The sequence below is a fragment of the Nerophis ophidion genome, linkage group LG04 (genome assembly GCF_033978795.1).
Source record: "Nerophis ophidion isolate RoL-2023_Sa linkage group LG04, RoL_Noph_v1.0, whole genome shotgun sequence".
Taxonomy (NCBI): Eukaryota; Metazoa; Chordata; class Actinopteri; order Syngnathiformes; family Syngnathidae; genus Nerophis; species Nerophis ophidion.
In genome coordinates this window covers 60,964,790-60,988,762 of record NC_084614.1, presented here as the reverse complement: position 1 = coordinate 60,988,762, position 23,973 = coordinate 60,964,790, and the positions used below count along the sequence as shown (strand labels likewise).

Below are 23,973 nucleotides of genomic sequence, written 5' to 3'. Positions count from 1 at the left end.
GATGAGGTGGCGACTTGTCCAGGGTGTACTACGCCTTCCGCCTGATTGTAGCTGAGATAGGCACCAGCGCCCCCCGTGACCTCAAAGGGAATAAGCGGTAGAAAATGGATGGATAGATGGATGTTTCACAATGGAAGTATGTTGATGCTGCACATCTGTACTCACTCACATTAGGGGACATAACTGACGTCTTATTGAAAAAAAAATCTGTATGTTTAACATAGGGATTTGCAGGGGTGTACAACTGATTTGCATAATAAAGTGATTTTACTAATATTTTGGTTACCATATTTTACTAAAAAAAGGTGAAAAATAATATTAAAATAATATAAAAAACAATGCAAAGTATTATTGACAACAAATACCTAATTAGATTAGATTAGATTAGATTAGATAGTACTTTATTTATTCCGTCAGGAGAGTTCCTTCAGGAAAATTAAAATTTTCAGCACAATCCCATTCAAGATCAGACAAACATTACAGGGAGACAGAACAGGATGGCTGACGGGTCTGCCAGCTTCCAGCGCCCCTTACAAAAAAGGTGAAATACAGGTAAACAAGTGGGGTAGGAGATGGGAGAAAAAAATAGAAGATTAAAATAAAATTAAAAAATCGGTCTAAGCCTGAGCCCTGGAGAGGGGTCCAGACTGAGGCCAAGGGGAAAAAAATAAATAAATAAAATATTAGGCACCCTTAGTCAATATGTGGCAATAAGATACACACATTTCTTGTCCTGGCATGTAACGTCACATTCTTTAGAACCAGGAGTGGGAAGTACCTGACAGGCCGCCATATTGGGACGGACCTGTCCTACCCACAGACATCTGCAAGGCTCCATCCATCCATCCATCCATCCATCCATCCATCCATCCATCCATCCATCCATTCATCCATTCATCCATTCATCCATTTTCTACCGCTTATTCTCTTTGGGGTCGCAGGGGGTGCTGGTGCCTATCTCAGCTACAATTGAAAATAAAAAACACTACGCATTGTTTTGTGCAGATGATTAAAATAAAACACTTTTGGCTGATCAGCAAAACCCTAGGTAGACGTTTTTCTTTGATTTTTTTCCCACTAAGCAGACGACAGAATCGCACAAAACATGTTTTGTGGTGGGATTGAGTGCATTATCAACACGGAAGTGTAAAGCCTGCGCGTGTTTAAGCGACGCGATGGCGACGTGTCAGAGAATGATCTTGTCATGATCCCCTCCCTCTTCCTGGTATCCTCTTTGTCAGCAGCAGGCTAGCGGAGCGCGTCGAGGGCAGTTCCCTTTCTGCCCCCCTACTCCTTCCTCAGTCCCACGCAGCAAACACATTCCGCACCATGGCTGCCACGGACGTGGACGTGTTTTCGGTGAGTCGACCTTCCCCAGGTGTCTCCTGTAATACATGCCAATACTCGGTAGTGATTTGCTTAAAACCAGCGAATGTTAGCGGGAGTATGGTTAAGCCTTCCCCGCGTTGGGAGCCTCCAATGTGGGGCTCAGCCCACACGGTGGAAGTCATTTGTGGAAGCACATTTCAGACCAATAAGATCTATCTTGGTTAATTTCATGATTATTTATCTGCTTGTGCTCCATTGGTTGTATTATCTAAATAAAGCATTGTTGTGTAAAATGTTAGCTAGCTAGCAGGCAAAGACTATCAAATAGATTTAAATAGTTTTGCAAGAAAGCATAGTGTTGCTGTCATGTGACTTAATTTGTCAACTTCCGGTCATATTGCATGTACTATTTACTGTGTTGTCATATTGTCAGATGTTAGTACTTTATTTTCCCTCCTGACAGCGCTTGTGCATGTCTCACTTTGTCCCTAAAAGACAAAAAGGAATCTGAAATATGTCATAGTTTCAACAGTAAATCACGTCTTACCCTGGGGCTTCATTTTTCACGTGTAACATATTTGTAACTACAGTATTTTCGAGCAATGTTACGTCTAATAATACTCAAACTTTTTTTTTCTCTTAAAGGCCTACTGAAAAGAGATTTTCTTATTTAAACGGGGATACCAGGTCCATTCTATGTGTCATACATGATCATTTCGAGATATTGCAATACTTTTGCTGAAAGGATTTAGAAGAGAACATCGACGAAAAAGTTCGCAACTTTTGGTCGCTAACAGAAAAGCCCTGCAGTCGCAGACGATGACGTCACCCGTTGAGGGCTCCTCACATCCTCACATTGTTTTTAACGGGAGCCTTCAACAACAATTTCCCCATTAATTTGAGCGAGGGTGAAAGATTTGTGTTTGAGGATATTAATAGCGGCGGACTTCAAAAAAAACAAACAAACATTAAATTAAGTTAAACAAAAAAACACGATTGCATTGGGACGGATTTAGATTTTTTTAGACACATTTACTAGGATAATTCTGGGAAATCCATTATCTTTCTATTGTGTTGCTAGTGTTTTAGTGAGTTTAATAGTACCTGATAGTCGGAAGAGTGTATCCACGGGTGTCTTGAGGCCAGTGTCTGATGGAAGTCGATGGCAGCTGTATGTGCGGCTCAAGCTCAGCTGATTTCCGGTAAGTGGCGACTTTTTACCACAATTTTCTCACCGAAAACTGCTGGTTGACATTTGGTCGGGATCCATGTTCACTGGACCGCTCTGATCCATAGTAAAGCTTCACCTCCGGGAATTTTAAACAAGGAACCACCGTGTGTTTGTGTGGCTAAAGGCTAAAGCTTCCCAACTCCATCTTTCTACTTTGACTTCTCCATTATTAATTGAACAAATTGCAAAAGATTCAGCAACACAGATGTCCAAAATACTGTGTAATTATGCGGTTAAAGCAGACGACTTTTAGCTGTGTGTGTGCGCAGCGCTAATAATCCTAACAGCCCGTTACGTCACGCGTACACATCATCATTCCGCGACGTTTTCAACAAGAAACTTCCGGGAAATTTTAAATTGCAATTTAGTTAACTCAAAAGGCCGTATTGGCATGTGTTGCAATGTTAATATTTCATCATTGATATATAAACTATCAGACTGTGTGGTCGGTAGTAGTGGGTATCAGTAGGCCTTTAATGGATGTTTTTTATTATAAAAAAATGTTTTCGTCTTACTGTAGCTTTTTTCCCGAGTTTACATTAATATTTGTAACAGTATTGTTGTGTACAGGAGGTGGAGACGGAAAAGACATCGGGGGCATAGTTAAAGCTTTATATTTAATTATTATATATGCACAATATACAATAATAATCAGGAATAAAGTGTGACTAAATCCAAGACTGTGTATGGTACGCGACTATGTGTGTGAATTAACTGTTATGTGTTACTGGTAGTGTTGAGCGAGAGGCGGAAATCCCGGAGGGGAAGACAGGCTCGTAGATCCTCAGGCAAGAAAAGTCGGGGCTATAGCAAGGCGTCGAAGGTCCGTGTTCTGGCGGGAGATCGAGATCCAAGAGGCAGTCAGAGAAGCAGAGGGAACTCGAGGAGATGAGACACATTGTTAGTCACGTGGGAAAGAAAGGTTAGCTGCAAGGAACGACAAGGAGAGAACACAACACTGAGAAACACGGAGAGAGAAATGCATAGCGCTTCGTTAGTTGGCTTACTGTACTCGAACAGAAAATTAAGTTCTGGCACGGGATAGCAGGATGTGCATGCTTTTGAAGGCGGGTCTGATGATCAGCTTCAGGTGTGCTGATTGCGGGTGATTGATTGCAGCCTCTGCGGGAGTGGCGCTTGGATGTGCGCTCATTAGAGCGCACAGGTGAGTGCACATTGGGATGCGCCCGGGCCGTGATAAGTATTACTTTATTCTTTTAATACTACGACTTTATACTTTACACATTATGACATCATTCTTAAACAATATAAATATAAATTGAAAAAATCTGACTTGGTTCAAAAATGTTTCTCTTAATTGAATCGATTAAATTTGAGAATGTTACGATTTGATTTCTGTAATGTTATGATTGCTTATTTTTACGATCTTAAAATATTTTTTTATGTAGGAGAAATTCACTTTGTTAAAATTTTTTCTCCCAACGCAAGATTTTTTATTACAAATATTTTTGTAACAGTATTGTACTTGTTCTTATTACTCTATTCTCAGAATATTCAGACCTTATTCTTAACAACATTCATGTGTTTTTCTTAAGAAAAAAAAAAATTCTTGTAACATTCTGACTTTTTTCTCCATTTTTATCATGACTCTTTTACTTCAAAATATAGGATTTTGTCCTTTGCGGCAACTTTTTCCCCCCGGCAACCTAATTCTTGTAACATGTTAATATGCTGATATCTATGGTCTCATCATTATGAGTTTTTTTCCCATGATCTTTTCTCTGAAAGCTTTAATCTTGTTATGCTGCATCTGATTTTTTTCCATATCACAGCTTTTCTATTTTTTCTTCTCATAACATATATTTTTCCATGTAACCTTGCACATTTTGTCTTCTGTGTTACGACATTTTTATAGTTGGATTTAGACTCCTAAAAAGAGACTCGTTAGGTTGCGATATTATTACTACTTAACTCACGTAATTTCATAGTATTTCAACTTAAGTTTTCAACTCAATTGAGTAATATTACGACCTCCTCCCCATGACTTTGTAACATTGCCTTTCATAATAATATATATTTTTTAATAATATAAAATATTTGGTGGAAAAATACAACTATATTCTGGTAGCCAACATGTTTTTCTTGGAATATCACAAAATTTTCAATTTTTGTTGTCCTATTAGGCCTTTTTTGTCATACCACTAAAATTTTATTTTTCTAATAATATTACAGCTTATTTGTTGTAATATTATGACTATATACTCTTTAAATAAGGAGTTTTTTTTCCTTGAAATGCTACATTGTCAGTGTGGTCATAACATTCCTTGATCTTATAATGAAACATGCTTATGTACTGGACACTAGAAAGGCTAAAGGGATAAAGACGACACTCCTTTAACAAACAAAGCAACAATAACAGAAGTCGTGTTCCGTTTAGCTCGTTGCGTACAGTAGCCGCTCTGCTGCTGACTGGGATTTTGGAATATAAAATTGGGGCATTGATTATGGGGGGAAAAATGCTGAGAATGCAGTGAAACAGGCCAGCGGTAGCGGCTGGGCGGCTGCACAGCTGGGGCCTGTCTGACTTCCTGTTTAAACTTTTTTTTTTTCTTTTCGGAACTAAGTGAGACCATATTGAACAAACTGATGAGCCTGCCTGGCTCTTGTGTGTGAAAAGGGTGCGGCTATTGATAGGCCGTGTCATTGCCATGCGCTGCAGAGTTGCGCAGCTTTGGGATAGCTTTGTAGGCCACGATCAATGCGGCCAATTACCCTGCAACTCTTGTTTTCTCTCATTGATTCCATCACAATGAATAACAGCACGCCGCTCATTTAAACATGCCCTCCAGTTATGGTCAAATACCATTGCAGAAATTCAGAATTGTAAGAATGATCAAATAAATAGAATGTTCATCTAGTAAAGAACTATTATCATTCCTATTGGCTGCTAAAAGCATTGTTATTGTAGAGCAGGGATCTCAAACTCAATTTACCTGGGGGCCACTGGATGCAGAGTCTGGGTGAGGCTGGGCCGCGAGAAAAGATTTCTTAAAAAAAATGTTGCATACTCCTCAGCATGTCTAGTTGTATAATGACGTTTCAAATTGTATCCCTTGTGCTCCCCAACTTTCTCTGTGCAAATAAGACACGTCGGGGTGCCGCTGTGTTCAACAAAGAAATATTGCATCTCCCACTTTTCCTGGAATTGTCTTTGCTCATCACAAACCTTTCTCTTCACTGCAGATTTTGAAAAAGACATGTTTGGGGTTGTGGAATATATTTGTATTTAGCCGATGCACGGAGAATAATGTTATTTCTGCAATGTGTGTCGTTCCGCTTTTCCTCCCTACAGCAACACAGCAGTCGGCGGATATTAGCCGGGAAAGTACCGGGATAGTGAGCGCAAAAAAGTGATGGCTCTCGGAGTGTTATCCGGCATCATATAGAAATATATCATCGTGTGAGGCAATGCAAATTAAACAATAAAAATTAAAAAAATAACAGTTTGAATTGGTCCAGGCTATCGGGGACTGTTATTACTGATGGACAGGTGTTGCGGTGTGACTGCAGCCAGTTGTGTAAGAAAACCCTTGACTCCATGGCAACGTCTCTGTCGCTTTCATTAATTTGCCGCTTTTCCACTAATGCCAGGGGTAGGCAACCCAGAACGTTGAAAGAGCAATTTTGGACCTGAATAACACAACGCTGTCAAGCACCATTCATATAAAACTCGCGGGCTGCACTAACATTAAACTTTCATATTAAGGTGGGGGCCGCAAAATAACGTCTCGCGGGTCGCAATTGGCCCGCGGGCCGCATGTCTGAGACCCCTGTTGTAGAGTGTTACGTTACAGTAGCGCATCCATCCTTCCATCTATACATTTTCTACCGCTTGTCCCTTTAGTGCTTCTAAAATATTTTCTGTTACGCCCCCCTAAGAAGAAGAAAACATGTTGCGCCCCCCCAACACTCCACCATGACTAAAACAGTATATTTTGTCGATAAATTTGATAAGACAATACCTCTGCATAACACTGTAAGCTATTCAAAAACAAAGGAAACAACGCACCAGTCTTTCCTCGTCCCCCACCGTGGTTACTGTGAAGCCAAGTGCAACATACGCTCATCTTATTCTGGTACAGCAAAAAAAGCATGTTTCCCCCCGACAGTGTACCGTGCCTTCCCAAACAGTGGGGCCCTCCCCACTGTTTGAGAAAGACTGCATTAGCGGTTAACTTCTTTTTACACTTGTTAACGCTACACAATGTTTACGTGTCAGGTTTTTGGTACACCCGCCTGATTTGTGATTAAAGTTAGAATATTTATAACCAGCCCTCCCCCCCCCATCCCCCATCTTGTTAAAACCTCCTCAAACAAGTTCCAATTGTTTGTTCTGGTTTGTGCTGCAAAACATTTTGTCTAACTATAGTATTATTGATTTTGTGTTAACATTTTATGGAGTTGGTTATTAATTATTGTAGTTAGACCAAAATGTTTAGCAGCAAAAACGATTGGGACTAGATGGGGAGGTTTTGAGAAGGGGCGTGGGGGCCTGGTGTCTATAATAGTTAAATCAAAAATGTTTGCAGCACAAACCTGCAGATATGTAGCACAAACAATTGGCGTAAGTTTGGGGAGATTTTGACATGGTTGGAGTGATGGTTCTAATTAATACCGTCAAAAATAATTAAACGTTAACTTAAAAACATAGCAGCACAAACATTTTCTGCAGCACAAATGATTAGGACAGGTGATCTACCACTTGTAATTGCATACATGTTCAAAATAAATTCAAACCAACCACCCAAGGGAGTTGTGTACGAATAATGAAACGTTAATTACTTAAAAACTATAATAGACGAAACAATTTTTGCAGGCCAAACTAATTGGGACAGGTTTGAGTAGAATTGGACTAGGTGAGGGTCACAAGTTCACATATGTCAGCAGATTTTGTATATTTTAACAACCATTTCTAAAGCTTGGTTTTGCATGTAACATCTCCCAGATCAAGACATCTCTACAAGTTACTAAATGTTTTTGCTACGCTGAGGGAAAAAAAGTTTTACTTCGTGCATAACTTCCTCCTCCAGGAGAAAAATGCTTTGTGGCTCCAAGTAAATCAACACATTTTTCACAACAGGGAGAAAAGTAACACTCTTTTATTATTACCCCCACTCAGGGTAATTTTTGACTTGCATTTTTTCAACCTTGCTACATAAAATTGCAAGAATCATACACACTTACAGTATGTAGCTTTCTCCTTAAAACTTTAGCTGCTGCTACTATTATGTAACAAAAAGCCCAACGACGTTGGAAGGGTTACTTACTGACCCCAAAGACCATTGTTTCACCCGCCAGGCCTGCATGCAATCTGGAATTATCATCAAGAACAAGTTCTAGGCAAGTGGAATGTTTGCAACAGTAGTCGGTCCCAGATGTGTAAGTCTCACTGTCAGATGCATTCAAAGACTCGTACCTAATTATTTTGCACGTTCAGATGAGAAGTGTACACAGGATGTATGCATTGTGTCATGGGTGCATGCATTGCGGTGCTTATGGAACATACAGGCCAGAAGTGCCTGCAGGCCAGCTTGTCAAAGTCAACACAGGGAATGAATAATGACAGAATGACTCAATGTGTATGTATAGATAGAAGAGGTCATAGACGGGCTCTCAAAAGTCTAGAAATAGATTTATAGATAATATTTGTTCTGACTTTAACTTGTAGCAATGGCTTTTATTGCAGAAATTACAACTTCATTCTGGAAACATTGGGACTAAATTCTTCAAGTTTAATTAGTTTTTGCCAACAAAAAATCATATTTACATTAGTTTTTAGAAGTAACATCTTAACTTTTTCTCACATCAATACATTTTTCTTCAATTATGTTTTTTGTTAAAAAATGCTTATATAATGACGTGTTTGTGTTATTTTGCAATACGACAACGTTTTTCTCTGAATTATTAAACATTTTACATCTTTTGCTTTTTATTTTATTACGATTTTATTCTCTTAACAATGTGACTTTTTGCAGAACATTACAACTTTTTTTGTGTTGTAATTTTATCTTATTTTGCATGCCAACTCTAGTGCTTATTAGTGTTCAACTTCATTCTCATAACATTCTGACTTAACGACATTTAATCTAGCAAGATAATTAATTTTCTTCTCTTACAGCACAACAGTTTTCTAGATATACAACATTATTCCCGTAACATTGTTAAAATTTTTTCTCAATGCTGAACATTTTTTTCTGTAACAATTTCACTTTTTGCATAACATTTTAACTCTCATTTTGTATTTTTTCCATTTTATCTTGTGGCATTACGACTTTCATCTTTTTATCAAACATGAATAAGTTTTTTCGACTTTTACGACTTTTTTCATGTTCTGCAATTAAATTTTCATAACATCTTGATTTAATAACTTTTTCCCTGCAGAATTATGACTTCATCATGTTGCATTTTGGTTTAAATCTTGCAAGATTAGGATTCTTTTCTCTCCTATAGAACAGTTGTTTTCAGTTTTACGACATTAGTCCTATAACATTGTTACTTTTATCTTACCATGAATTTACCATGAATTGATTAACGTGGACCCCGTCTTAAACATGTTGAAAAACTTATTCGGATGTTACCATTTAGTGGTCAGTTGTACGGAATATGTACTGTACAGTGCAATCTACTAATAAAAGTTTCAATCAATCAAAAAATCGCAATATTGCAAATTCTTTCTGGTAACAATTTGACATTTTGCATAACATTGTGAAATTGTTCCAACCATCCATTTTTTACCGCTTGTCCCTCATCAACATCAAACATCATGACTTTTCACACCTAAATTACAACATTTTTTTCTTGTTCTACGACTTGATTCTTATAACAAGCTGACACATTTTTCCTGCAGGTTATTCAGGTAATGACTAGTTGTGTAGATTTGTTTTATTTTTTTAAGATTTTAAATTTTTGTCTCTACAGTATATTACAACTTGTTTATTATAAGACATTATTGTCGTAACATTGTTATTTTTTGTCCCAATACAGAAAAATGTTTCCCGTAACAATTTCACTTTTCGCAAAACATTTCGACTCCCATCTTATACTATTGCAACTTTATCTAGTGGCATTACGACTTTCAATTTTTCCACCTGAATTACAACTTTTTTCTAATCATACGAAATTATTCCCATAACATTGTTACTTTTTGTATTAATAATGAAAATGATTTCTCGTAACATTTTCACTTTTTGTATAACATTTTAACTCTAATCACGCAATAATGCAATTTATGTCATAGCAGCACGACTTTAATCTTCCAACATCAGGAATTTTTTCCTAGTATTCCAACTTTTTTTCAAATATCATTCCACAGACTTGTAACATTACAACTTTATCTTTTGCACAACTTTTTCCCTTAAGATTATGACTTTATCTTGTCACATTCCGCCTTTACCCTAGCAGGATTATTAGGTTTTCTCTCCTATTTGATGACTTTTTTCTCATTCTGTGTAACTTTAAGGCTTTGCTCGTAACATTCAAACTGTTTTTCTCTTAATAGTACAACTTTTATCTTCAATTACTTAAAAGTTTTTTTTTTAATACTTCACATACAAATTCTCATGTTCTTACTTACATTCCGTTATTATTTCACTATTGTCAATTTAGTCATATTCCACTTAGAACCAATTTTAGTGAACATTTGTATTTTTTTCATTTATTTTGTCAGAGTTAAATATTTTGGGGAAGTAATAGCCATGCAATGCAAAACACAAATATTAGCTGCCAAGAATGCTGGTTCTCAGGATGATATTGTACTGAGCAGAACGGAGATTTCTATGGTTATCATGACGTATTCATCTCTATGTCATCCATTTCCTCAGGAGCGGTGTGTCGAAAATGGAAAATGAGGCAAATAGTTCAGAACTTACATAGCTGAGGTGTGATGACATATTACATCATCCGTGATGGTTGTTTGAACATTTTGTGCTACCCAAAAATATAAATTTGGAATTTTCTACTGTATTTTGGAGGTGAATGTTGAAGTCTCCCACTTTCTCAATGGTGGAATCCTACACTAGTCACTGGCCTAGATAGTTCAAATATTTTATTTGGCTCTTGGATATACACATTCTTTTTTTTTTCATCAGTAGGGACAATTGGAGAGCTACTTGCTGTCACTTTTTTCCACTTTCAATCTCTTCCACCTGGTTCTTTGGCTTCTCTAATGTGCAATCGTATCTTCCTGGGCCAATCAATCCTGTCCCATGTGCTCTAATAAATCACTAGAAAACACATTGTAGTGCATCCACAGAGAAAAGATTGCCATTGCATTTTATCTACTGAGAGTAAAGTCATATACTTGTTTTATTACCTTGTCTCAATGAAGAAGCAGCCATACTTTTAGTTTTTTTGTATTAAGAAATTCAGTGACGGTATCTTTACTGGTGATAAGTATGTCTGGTAAAACAATTGACTCACTCATTTATTTGATCTTTCCTGGGGGACGGAGATGAGTGAGGAGGCGGGACAGTAATTGTGTGTGAGGATCGAGGAACAGGAAGGGCGTGCGGATGAGTTGTTCAACAGAGAAATACATTTTGTAAAAACCTTTGTGGTGGTAGAATGTGTCATTCCTCATCTCCACATCAGTTTTTGCATGATTCAAATTTCCAATCCTGTAACATTCTAACTTCTGTATTAGTGCTGCCGATCCTGATACCGATCCTTCATGAGTGAGATCAGCCAATACCAATACCAATCACTAATAATTATTTGTGGATGACACAACTGCGTTTTGTTCAGGAGAAAGCACACAGAAGCTAATACAAATAATAACAGAATACATGAGCAAATTAAAGAGCTGGTTTAATAAAAACGGACTATCTTTGAAACTCATTAAAACGAAAATAATGCTATTCGGTAACATTAGAAGAGGAAGTCAAACACAAATACAAATAGACGGAGTAGATATGGAACGTGTTAAATAAATACATTTTATTAGATAATAAAATGATTTGGAAGTTGCAAAGTAGAAATATACAACACAAGGTGGCATCGAATATTTCTATAATGAACAAAGCAAAATTTGTTCTGGAACCAAAATCACTGCACACTCTACTGCTTGCTAGTATTATTATATCTGACTTATTGTGTAGAAATATGGGGAAATAATTACAAAAGTGCACTTCATTCACTAACCGTATTACAAGAAATATCAGTAAGAATAATACCAAAGGTAGGTTATCAAGAACATGCAAAAGTCCTCTATTTTTTATACTGCCAAATACTGAAACTCATTGATTTGGTGCATTGCAAACAGTTAAAATTATGTACAAAGCAAACTATAACCTGCTACCTATGAATATACAACAATTCTGTTAAAAAAGAGGAGAACTTCAACCTTAGAGGAAAATCTATTCCAAAACATGTACACCACTGGAGAGCTTTAGCATATCAATATATGTAAATAAATTATGGAACGGATTATGCAAAGAAGTCAAATGATGTACTAATATGATCCAATTTAAGAGGCTGTTCAAACTACAAGTGTTTACTAAGTACAAGGAAGAAGAATCTTGGTAATTATCTTGAACTTTGTTAAAAAATTACATATTATTCATCTCATATGTGAATCATGATTGGCTTAACTATTAAGAGAACGGTTGTATTCATTGGTGTACATTTTGTTACAATTACAGGATCAGAACAGGAAGTAAACAAATATGTAAATAATTGGTATGACTTGGAAAAGGGGTAAGATTCCATCAGCTTTGCTTCTTCCTACTCCTTTTAAACATGTTGTAAAGAGAAATGAACATATGTAATTTTTATATGATGTATCACATTGTATCCGTCTACATGTTCGAAATAAACCATAACAGTCACACGTATCATCTATACATTTTTCAATGTATTTATGGTGAGTGCTATTGACGGTTTAACAATGTCAACACACTTCAACTAGTTTCCTTTTTATCTTTCATTCCAAGACAATTGTTTGATTAAAACAAAGTTAATAGTACATTAAAACTAAACAAAGTAAAAAACTACTATATCATGTGCCTCACAATAAGAAGGTCCTGAGTTCAATCCTGGGGTCGGGATCTTTCTGTGTGGAGTTTGTATGTTCTTCCCATGACTGCGTGAATTCCCTCCGGATACTGCGGCTTCCTCCCACCCCCAAAAACATGCACCTGGGGATAGGTTTATTGGCAACACTAAATTGGCCCCAGTGTGTGAATGTGAGTGTGAATGTTGTCTGTCTATCTGTGTTGGCCCTGCGATGGGGTGGGGGCTTGTCCAGGGTGTACCCTGCCTTCCGCCCGAATGCAGCTTTTTCCACTTTTTCTAAATACAAAATTTTTTCCCGGGTTGCTGTTTTTTTTATGTAAGTATCAAACACAGAATTTTGGAGCGAGGAAGCCAACATTGCAATAAATAATCCAGCTTTGGAGCTAGTTTTACAGCTGCAACAGAGGCGGCCCCCATCCTGTGTGTAAGGGCATTCCGCAAAAACTAGATTAATTTATCTTGTTGAAAGCAATTGCAAGAAATCTTTCATCATACCAGACTGTGGTGCTGAGCGCTGACGTTGTCATCCATGAAATGTTTGACCTTGGAGTGCTACGTTGTTGTATGTAAGGCACAGGTGATTACATTTGGGCTCACTTTTGCAGGATCTCTGTGCATATTTACTATCTTCAAGGTAAAATGGCAAGTTCTTCTGCTGTAATTCATTTGCAAATGCACCTTGCAGATGTCCAAATTGTGATATGTGGCACTTTAGGGGACACGCTAATGTATCTGCATGATGATCCTTGGCATAGAAGCAACCAAGTCTTGTTGGAGGAGCACTTAGCGTGTGTATATGGTTTTGTCATTGAGGTCATCAGGTGGCGTTTCTCCTCTCGTCACGTGTTGAATTATGTCTTGATGAGGAGCCTCCAGAAGCCCCGCGGAACCGTCATCTGTTCTCGACACCTCCTGTTGCGGTCCAGTTGGGTCTAATTTTCCAGCTAGCTAAGCAGCCACATCAGACTGGACAAAGCCTTGGAAAATGATGGGTGGTCATAAAATCGATGTATAGTCCTTTTCGAGCAACTCCGGCTTTTCCCTTCTGCTTTTGTCACATTCGGTCATCATCGCGCGTTTATTCAACCTCTTGGAACGTTGCCCGGGCTTTAGTCAGAGTTGATGTCATTCTCAACTTTTATTTTACACAATGTCTGCTATGAAGGATACTAAGAATGGAAGTAGTATCAGGTCTATATAGCCTAGATATTTATCTCAAACACTTAATTTAATTATTTATGTTGCACTAGCAAGACAAAAATCAATACTGGTAATCAGTCATTGAGAAAAAAAACATTCCAATTTTTCTTTCAATAGCACATGCATAAAAATGTGATACCTCCGCAAATTAGTTAATTTTGACCCAATATTTTAGATCTGCCATTTATTTTAAAAAACAAACAAACACAACCTCAAAGGATCACACATTTTTGAACAACAAATTGTAACATTACTATTTGTATGTTAATGATAAACCACAGTAAAATTGTCCTGATCAGGAAACCAAATTAGATTACCCCATTTTGATACCCTTCCTTTCTTGGAGAAGCAGCCAGTGCGCCAATTAAAAACAAAACATGTTTTTTTAATCACCTGAGGAATATCTCTTAAGTGTGAAATATGTTATCAACTTCGGATCTTGAAATGATCATTCACGCGTTCATCTCATCTCGCATTGACTGTTGTAATTCTGTGTTCACTTGATCGACAAGTCAACTCTAAAGAGACTTTAGACTGTACAAAATGTGGCTGCCAGACTTTAGACCAGTGGTTCCCAAAGTGGGCGGTACCGCCCCCCTGGGGGCGGTGGAAAGATCTGGGGGGGCGGTGAGGAAGAAGGGGGCGGTAGGGGGGCGGCAGTCCGAAGTCAGAAGTTCGAACGTTTGTTTGACGATTTGTACACAACACGTGCAGCAGGACGAGTCAGTGGACGACGCATCAGGGTCCGGTTACCACACGCCAACATCATATTTAGTAGAACGGGGCTTCAGTGCAGTTGCCTTGCTTCTTTCCAAGCAAAGAAACCGACTGAACATTACTGACCGCGGGGATCTACGACTTCTTCTTAGTGAGTTCCAGCCTGATGTTGAGAAGCTTATGTCCCTGCACCAAGCACATCCATCCCATTAATATTAAGTGTGAGACAATGAAGGTTACTGGTGGAATGTTTATTTACCATTCTATGTTGCTGAAACAGTTAAAACTGCTAAAAAATAAATTGGTTTACTAAATTGGGTTTTATTTGTGAAATACACATTTGTGTTTAACCTTTCTCTTTTCAAATTGCAGCATACCAAATATCAAGAAAGAGGTGTTTGTTTCCATATGTGTCTGTGGGGGGGGCGCTAGGATTTCACTGGGGAGCCAAGGGGGGCGCCAGCCTGCAAAAGTTTGGGAACCATTGCTTTAGACCGTTGCACCCAGAACCGCCCACATTACCCCAATTCTATCAGGTCTTCATTGGCTTCCAGTCAAATTTTGCATAATTTAAGATTTTAGTCCTGACGTTCCGTGCGTTGGTTAGTGGGTCCCCTCAGTATATCGCTGATTGGTTGTGCCCCTAGACGTCAGGTTGCAACCTACGGTCTTGAGACCAGAGTCTCTTAAAGCTCTCAAAATCTCACTTTAAAACCCGGGAAGACCTGGCATTCCAGGCTGTGTAGTCCCCAGACTCTAGAATGACTTGCACACGTCTCTCATTGAGCTTGACTGTGTTGACTCTTTTAAAAAATGTTTTGAAGACTTAGCTTTCCGGAAAAGATTTTAGTTAATAGACTTTGAATCTTTTTTCATCCACTTTAAAAAATATATTGTTCATCCTTTTTAGGATGTTGCTCCTGTTTTAAGTTTATTGTTTTAATTATACTGTTTTCTACAACACTTTGTGATTTTTATCTGTGAAGAATGCTTTATAAATAAAATGTACTTACTTAATCGCTAGCTACTTTAATTGCTAACATGGATAGGAGACACATTAACGTATTTCATCATGAAAAATTGCCATACTACAATCCAAACTTCTATAAACACATTGTAGTCTGACAACTAAATTATCCAATTGTGCACATTGAACCGACAGTCCGTGCTTTTTCAGCAAAAAGTGGTTGATGTTAAGTTAAAGTACCAATTATTGTCACACACACACTAGGTGCGGCGAAATTTGTCCCTCTGTATTTGACCCATCCCCTTGATGTGACGATCTATTAAGTAACACTCGAATACCTACAGATATAAACATGCAGTATTACCTCAATTTATGAGTTGAATTGCCTCTCTGAAGAGCTCTTAACTCAAAACACTTGTATCGCAAATCAATGCCTACCATTTAAATTAGCTCAGATGAATTTTATTAATTATTTAATTGGTGCTTACCCCCCAAAACAATACAATATTAATATTCAACATACCTTTTTAAAAAGTAAAACTAACTTTGAGGTAATAAATATTGTGTAAAAACGATAGAATGAAATGTACTACTAACAACCACAGTAGTTTTTTGGAGTAATGTAATAATAATGTACAGGATTTACCTTGGAGAGTGGACTTCTACGGTATCTCCAGCTGCTTTTCATTCAAACACACCATCAGTAGTTTTTCCATATTTTCATGGATAAATGTCTGCCGCTTAGATATTATTTTAACATTCTTTGATGGTGTTAGACTCATTCTGCTTCAATATGGCGCAGACCAGCAGTGATACGCTTAAACTAGTTCCTTAAGTCGACTACACGCTCTGTCATGTTTTTGATGATTTATTTATTTAATTCAATGACTAACATCCACTTCTTCTCAGCACTTATCCATCACAATCACTTTATTCCTTCCCATGCTTGGAAAAACAAAGTTATGTCGATATATATAGAGATAAGCTAATGCTAACAAGTAAAACCAGATGTTAAGGTAGGCTCTTAGGAGGTTCACTGCGACATTTGCTCTGCCAACTAATGGCGAGGATGCTTGTAATTGAAATTCTTTCCTGCAACGTAAAGCATAACAATTAGCTGAGAGACAACTGTTACCTCAAAACACTCTTAAGTTGGGGCACTTCTAAGTTTAGTGTACTACTGTATTCATAATATAAAATAATATGGCTCTTAAGAAAGACAGAAACATATTTTATGTTTCTTCTGCCAAGAAAGAATTGTTTATTTTTTTATAAAATGTTTGAAAAACTTTAGTGTGTGTGTATAAGTACTTTTGAGGGACAATCCATTGATAATGATAACCATGATAGTCTCAACAACCGTGATATGCTGTGTTTGTATCGTTAAATCCCGACACACAAACTTTGTTTGTTTAATTGTTGCATCATACTTTTGCAATAATTTATTGTGGCACTAGATGGACTTTATAAAAAATTCTATTACCTCTACTGTTTTAAATTGTTACAGTTTTAGAACTTCTCAAGTCAAGGTTCTATGGTCATGTTTCTCAAGTTGCCATACATGTTCTTTTCGTGGTACCTGGGATCAATCTAAAAGTATTGGATACATCAGAGATCTTAAAAATGAATTAGAAACATTAATATATATTTGTGCAATTACAAATATTACAGATAAAAATTAATTGAAATTGAATTATTGGTTGTTGTTCTTGGTAATAGCTGCCCATATAGCTCCCTGGTGATATTGCATGTTATATATGTAATTGCAGGACACTTTTTGCAAGCCGACTGCAAGTCATAGCTGTTAAAACCTATCTACTTTACGCCCTATTTCACTGAAACCACCTGGGGCCTCTCCCTGCAGCCATTTCCTGTTGTCCTACGGCCGTACATTGGACTGCTAACTGTGTTGTTTCCTCTGGGACAGACGGTCCACTGACTTTTTTTCCCCATTCCTGTCACTCCCAATGCTTCCTTGTCAGAGAGGTGTATGGTCGGAGAGTGTTTGGGCCCGTGTGTGTGTGTGTGTGTGTGCATGTGTGTGTTTTGTCTCGTCTTGTCTCATGGTATTGTTAGTGTACAGGAGTTTTTCTTGTTTTGTTTATAGAGTATTGTTTTTGTATTATATTGTTTATGTCAAATGTGGAATGAGTGAGAGGGGTTGGGCTATTATAAGCAGCTGCTTCATCCAACCCCTTTTCAAGCCTTGCATAAATATCTTTGCCAACATGTAAAAAAAACAAAAACTGTGTTTAGTTGTACTGTGCAGGTTTGAAATAAATATTTCAATTCAATTCAATTCATTACCCTTTTGTCTGTTGTGACTAACAACAACACGTACATTTAGTGCTCCTTTGCTAATCTGCATTGGAAGTTTGCAGTGTGGTCACGTCTCGCTGAGCTCTGCTCCCAGTCTGCTGGCGTTCTGTGACATCAGCCTTTAAGAATGCGGTCGATCGGTCGTCTGAGGCTCAGCCAGACGTACATCGTTACCAGCGAGCCTCATTCATCTGAAGGTGCTGTCTGCAGCTCTGACACATTCTCTGTGGACTCAGCGGTTGCCAGAGTAGATGGTTTAGATAGCAAGGTTAAAGGTGAAAAACTTAGAAATCTTGATGTTTTTATCTAACACACTCGGCTCGCAGTACATTTTAATGCCATCTCCAACCAACCAAAACCCAATGTCAATGTACCTAACATGTTTCCACGTGTTTTTCTTTTGTTTGTGTGCCCCCATAGAACGAAGAGAAGCGCAGCCTCAGCTTGGGGGGCCATGTTGGATTTGACAGCCTGCCTGACCAACTAGTCAGCAAATCGGTCACACAAGGTTTTTGTTTTAACATCCTCTGCGTAGGTGAGTACACAAAATACATTAAAGCATAAAATAGCAAATAGTGCCCTACAGAGCAGGATTTCCATGTACAGTGGAACCTCGATTTATGAACTTAAACACCACCAGTTTTTTTCACGCACCCAAATGAGCCTCTCACATAGGAGCCCATTATGGAATATTTTTTAATATTTTTACTAAAACAATCCCCCACCCCCGTCCACCTATTTTTCACTTTTTACGATGCGCCGTACGTTGCGACCCATCCACATTCCTGTTCTGTCACCCTGTACAATGTATGTCTATTCTTGAATGGGTTTGTGCTAAAAATTAAATTTCATTGTACTTGTGCAATAACAATAAAGACCTTTCTTCCATGGGTTAAATGCTAGCTGCTGTTTTTAAACTTTTCCAACCAACCACGACTCGCCTTAAATTGTTGACCACGCTGGAACCAGCGCGGTCAATTTGGACATCAAGTGGCCATGTAAATAGCAAGTTTTTTTTAAAATGATAGCCTCAGAAATTACATGCTGTTACCTGTCAGCTGCGTCTCATTTATCCACACGAGCAACAACTTTTGGACCTGGTCTTGCACCTACACTCTGCCCATGCGAAGACATTTAACCCCTTTGGCAAAGTCAGCAACTATATAAATGTCCTTTTTTTAATAATGGTTGCAATTATGGACTCGTTTCTTCCATATTAGTACTCCATCCAAATATATAAACAGGATTTGACGTAGGGGCCCCAGCTTCCTCAAAATGGCAATGCCCATGTGTACTGGATGTGATGTCATCAAAATGGCAGCCCCCATAGGGCTTCCAGAGGCACACAAAATGAAAGAATGAATGAATGAATAAATGAATGAAGCGTTCATATGCCGAGACATTGTTAGCACACACAGGCATATTTGGCTTGATTTAAAAGTTCGTAGACTGAAAAGATCGCAAATAGAGGTGTTTGTAAATTGAGGTTCCTCTGTATTTATAACGGTGACACATGACAAAGAACATTAAATATATCAATTTGCTGCAAACAATTATTGACAAACGATAATCCAATACAAAGTACTGAGTTTGGAAATGAGTAAGTGTTATGATTTTGTTTGAAAAAGTCCAATGTTTTTAGGTATGTGACAGAAAAGTAATAACACATCCTTCTGAGGTGGCTGCACATTTTATTTTTTAACTGGTGTAATTCTCTTGAGAAATGACGATCCTATCATTTTAAACTGTCAGTGTTATTGTAGAATGATTGTCGGAAGTGTTTCCCACAGGGACTGCAATCTATTTTTGGCAGTGGGTTTGCTCTAATTTGCAGAATTAGCCATGTAATTTTAATAGACGCTCAGGGAAACCAAAAAGTAAGCACATGTAATGACAAACAAAACAAATATGTTGAATGACAAATTCACTTTCTTTCTGTTACAAGCAAGACGGTAGCTGCCTGTGAGTGGTTTTAGATGTGGGATGTGTGCTTTAAAATCTACAAAAGTGTCCAATATGACCAGAAAAAGTTGATAGGTGTGTTGCTATTTTGAATAACAGAATCAAGAGGTGTCAGAATACTCGCTGAATGAAGCAAAGTTAGTTTGCTGCTAGCGGTGTCCCGATTTAATATTAATATTGGTCTAATACCAGCAAAAAAACAAGTATCGGATTATGTCGGTTTACATCTAAAATCTCAGATATAGGTACCCTGATACAAACAGTCCTGCAGCATTTACTTATGTAAACCTCAACAGCTAGTTAACATTTACATCTCCTCCAAAAAGCACACAAGTCTTTTCTCATTGTAGTCAAGTCATTTGCAAAAGGTAATTATGGTAGGATATAAACTACTAGGAGCAAACAGCTACACAGAGCTAAGCACATAATATCACAAAAGCAAGACAAACGTGATAGATGTCCTTAATTTAACAATATTATCGTCTAAAACACATTTTTAAATATAAACATGTATCAAATAATTATAGTTGCATATATCTTGCAGATACAAAATATCCGAGCAGAATTAGAAAGTATCCAGTAACAAACATGTCTCGCATCATTCAATTGAGCGCGTCATGAGCTTAACTTAATTAAATATTGTGAGCACCGGGTGTTTCTAAAATACAATTACCACTCCACTTCAATTTAAAGACAGTATAAATCCATGTGGGATTTTAAATAAGTTATGCTCTTAATATCTACCATTGTTCTTTGTTTGAGTAATTTCACAATGTTTAAACCCTTTCCAACATGCAACAATAATAATAAAATAATGTATTATTTGTGCTGATATTGTAACAAATCAATATCAGTATCATCCAATAATCAAGGTTACATCAAAGTTACAATGACAAGCTGCATTCACAGACAATCCCATTATTATGTGTTTTTTGAGCAAGGTGAACAGGTAGCACCAAATCTATTTATGGCGGTCCAAAAATGTATTTTTGACATATGGGAAACACTGGTTATTAGAAAAATGCCTTGCTAGAACTATGTCAAACTGTAGTTTAATTTCAATTTCAACAATACAGTTGACCTTGATTAATGAGTTAATCATTGTGTATTTTGTATGACAGTAAACAAGTCAGACATTGTGTATGAAGTCATAGAAAGCCTGTGAGGGATACATCTCACACAATCTCGTCTTCTTCCGTCTCGCCTCACGTTACTTCCTTCCTTTCGCCCGTCCTCAGGGGAGACGGGCATTGGGAAGTCGACGCTAATGAACACGCTCTTCAACACCATGTTTGAGAATGAAGAGGCCAGCCATTATCAGAACGGCGTCTACCTGCGCCCGCGGACGTACGACCTACAGGAGAGCAACGTCCACCTCAAGCTCACCATCGTCGACACAGTTGGCTTTGGGGATCAGATCAATAAAGACGACAGGTATGAGGATAAACATTGTTACATGTATCCTTTCACATCTAAAAGCAGAGAGATGGCGCAAAATAGTCACCTCAGCGCCGTAACATTGTTATTTTGTCCTGTGCCTTATACACAGAACATGGGAAAACATAACGCAACACTTGTGCTTTCACACAGGCTATCAGATGATGAGATGCTTAATGGTGTCGGCACTAAAACCTGCCGACTGTCTTTAATTTCTGTTGAACTTTTATGTCATCTTACTTACTAAATCAGTCACAGTAACAATTTAAATTTTATGTTATCAATGCACCTTAATCGTAATCTGAACACGGAAGTGAAGCACCACTCACCCACCTCTGAACGATGACATGCGCAGCAGGTGTTTGCTGCAGGGATGTTGCCTCTTCTCATGTCGAAAAATTATCCTTTCTTGTCGGGAGCACAACAGGCCATGGCTTAAAACCTGATATTTCCATAAGGTTGACTTTCCTTTGTTTATTTCTGCTCGCTTGTCGATCATCAGGAGCAAGTAAACTGCAGCCAAGTTCCCCCGCTACTGCACGTAAAAGAAATTAGTGCCGTTATTGAAATTATTAAGTTACGCATTATCTAACTTTGAAAGACCTACAATAAACAAATATATATATATTTTAAATTATAAATCGATTGCGTTCATCTTGTGTTCTTAAATAACCTTTTTCAAAATTCTTGTGTTCAGACAAATCTATTAGTGTAAGAAAAGTTTCTTACCTGCTGACAGTTTTGGCTGACAGCGTGGCGAAGTTGGGAGAGTGGCTGTGCCAGCAATCTGAGGGTTACTGGTTCAATCCCCACCTTCTACCATCCTAGTCATGGCCGTTGTGTCCTTGAGCAAGACACTTCACCCTTGCTCCTGATGGGCCCTGGTTAGCACCTTGGATGGCAGCTCCTGCCATCAGTGTATGAATGTATGTGTGAATGGGTGAATGTGGAAATACTGACAAAGCGCTTTGGGCTCCTTAAAAAGGGGTAGAAAAGCGCTATACAAGTACAACCATTTACCTTTTATTTTTTTCTACACGTGGTCAGCTGCTTTTAGACACGTCGCACCAGGAAGCTAAGACAGCCCTGACGAAGGCTGTAGTGTCAGTCGAAACTGTCAGCAGGTAAGAAACATTTCTAACAAAAAGATTTGTCCAAACACAAGAATTTTGAACATAGTTATTTACAATAATTTTATTGCATTTTAAAAAAATTACTTTTATTTAATTTTGAAATGTTTCTTGTATTTTATATAAACTATAAAATATTGCACAAGTGGTTACACATACTGTATCAACACTGTTAGTTCGGATGCATGCCGTTATAAAGGTGCAAACATAAACATTACTTGTCATAGTCAAAATATTAGTGGCACTGTCAAATTACTAACTCTGTGGCGTTATATAAAATATAATGGCATTACGTGACGCATCGGCATTAAAAACAAAATCGCCATCAACAAATGTTTTATTGTCAACATTGACGATTATGTTGTCTTATCCTTACAGCCCTATTATACTACCATCTACTCAAAGTAATTTATGGTAAATATAAAGTAATTGTATATTAAGTGTAATTTCTGTACTTTCATTATGAGACTTCATTGTCTTAAAAAGCTACCATTAATGCATTCTAGTATTTTTCTTACCGAGTTAGGTTAATGTTTTTGAGCTTTTCAGTGAGAAAAGCAGGAACAATCTTGCACATTCTTCTATCCTCACTGGGCCTGAGAATAACACAATGAGAGCTGGCTCGTTACTGGAAGAGGAAACATTGTTACGTTTAGCCCAGTCTTCTAGTAAAGTTGGAAGCCAACCAGCGAACGCCATTCTCACGCCCTTTGATAGCGGCCTCCCCTGTTGGCCCGCTGAAGACCAGACACTGCACTGTAAAGGTCAGCAGCAGTACATTCCATAGAGGAAGATTGAAGATGCATGTAAAGGGGAGGCGTGAAAGGACTATAAACGGACATGGAGGCGGTCATACATTTATTTCTATGCATGTTCCATCATAAAAAAAATCAAAAAGCACCACAAATGATAACCTCTCAAACAGCATTACAGTGGGTTGCATTTTGTTAGCTGCATAGTTTTCCCAAAGAATAGCACTGTGAGAAAGGGGTCAGAGGGCAGCATAACACAACACATGCCTCATGTAACGCTCAGCTGTGCGATCTGAGCAAAGAACTGGATCACACAAACAAGCCTTGGCCCTTGGGACAGGCCCATCTTCCTGCTTGTATCCACTACCAATACACTTTTATTTTTACCAAACAATGACAATCCTTTTGTTGTATTGCCGTTCCACAGTTACAAGCCCATCGTCGACTACATCGACACACAGTTTGAAAACTACCTGCAGGAAGAGCTCAAGATCAAACGCTCACTTTTCAACTATCACGACACCAGGATCCACATCTGCCTGTACTTCATCGCCCCCACGGGACACTCGCTCAAGTCCTTGGATTTAGTCACTATGAAGAAACTGGACAGCAAGGTACACACAATCAGAACTATTTTCCTCATTGTTAGCTCAAGTAACAGTATCAGTGAAATGCTGAGAGCGGTGTACATTTCACCCCGAAGCTCTGCAAGGTGTTATTTTCTCTTTCTCGGCTTGAATGAATACAAGTCAAAGAGCAAGTTTGCACCTCCCATCATATAAGATGTCAAGAAAGTTGTTCTTTTGTGTGGAAAAAACTAGTAGCCAGAAAGGACCTGTTGCTTCCACTCTTTTTCTTTGATTACAAAGATGAATTTAAGTCCATCTGTTTTTGACC

At 38.0% G+C, this 23,973-nt stretch overlaps 1 protein-coding gene across 3 annotated transcripts in view; it reads left to right on the top strand.

Moving 5' to 3' along the window:
• Positions 1 to 1,198: 1,198 nt before the first annotated feature.
• septin8a (septin 8a) overlaps positions 1,199 to 23,973 on the top strand; it is a 68,471-nt gene continuing 45,696 nt past the window's right edge. For all 3 annotated transcript variants that reach the window (XM_061898620.1, XM_061898619.1, XM_061898621.1), the window contains exons 1-4: positions 1,199 to 1,359; positions 18,216 to 18,330; positions 20,996 to 21,191; positions 23,504 to 23,690. In XM_061898620.1, coding sequence (XP_061754604.1) covers positions 1,330 to 1,359; positions 18,216 to 18,330; positions 20,996 to 21,191; positions 23,504 to 23,690 — 528 coding nt within the window. In that variant the 5' untranslated portion in view covers positions 1,199 to 1,329. The remainder of the gene's footprint in view (positions 1,360 to 18,215; positions 18,331 to 20,995; positions 21,192 to 23,503; positions 23,691 to 23,973) is intronic.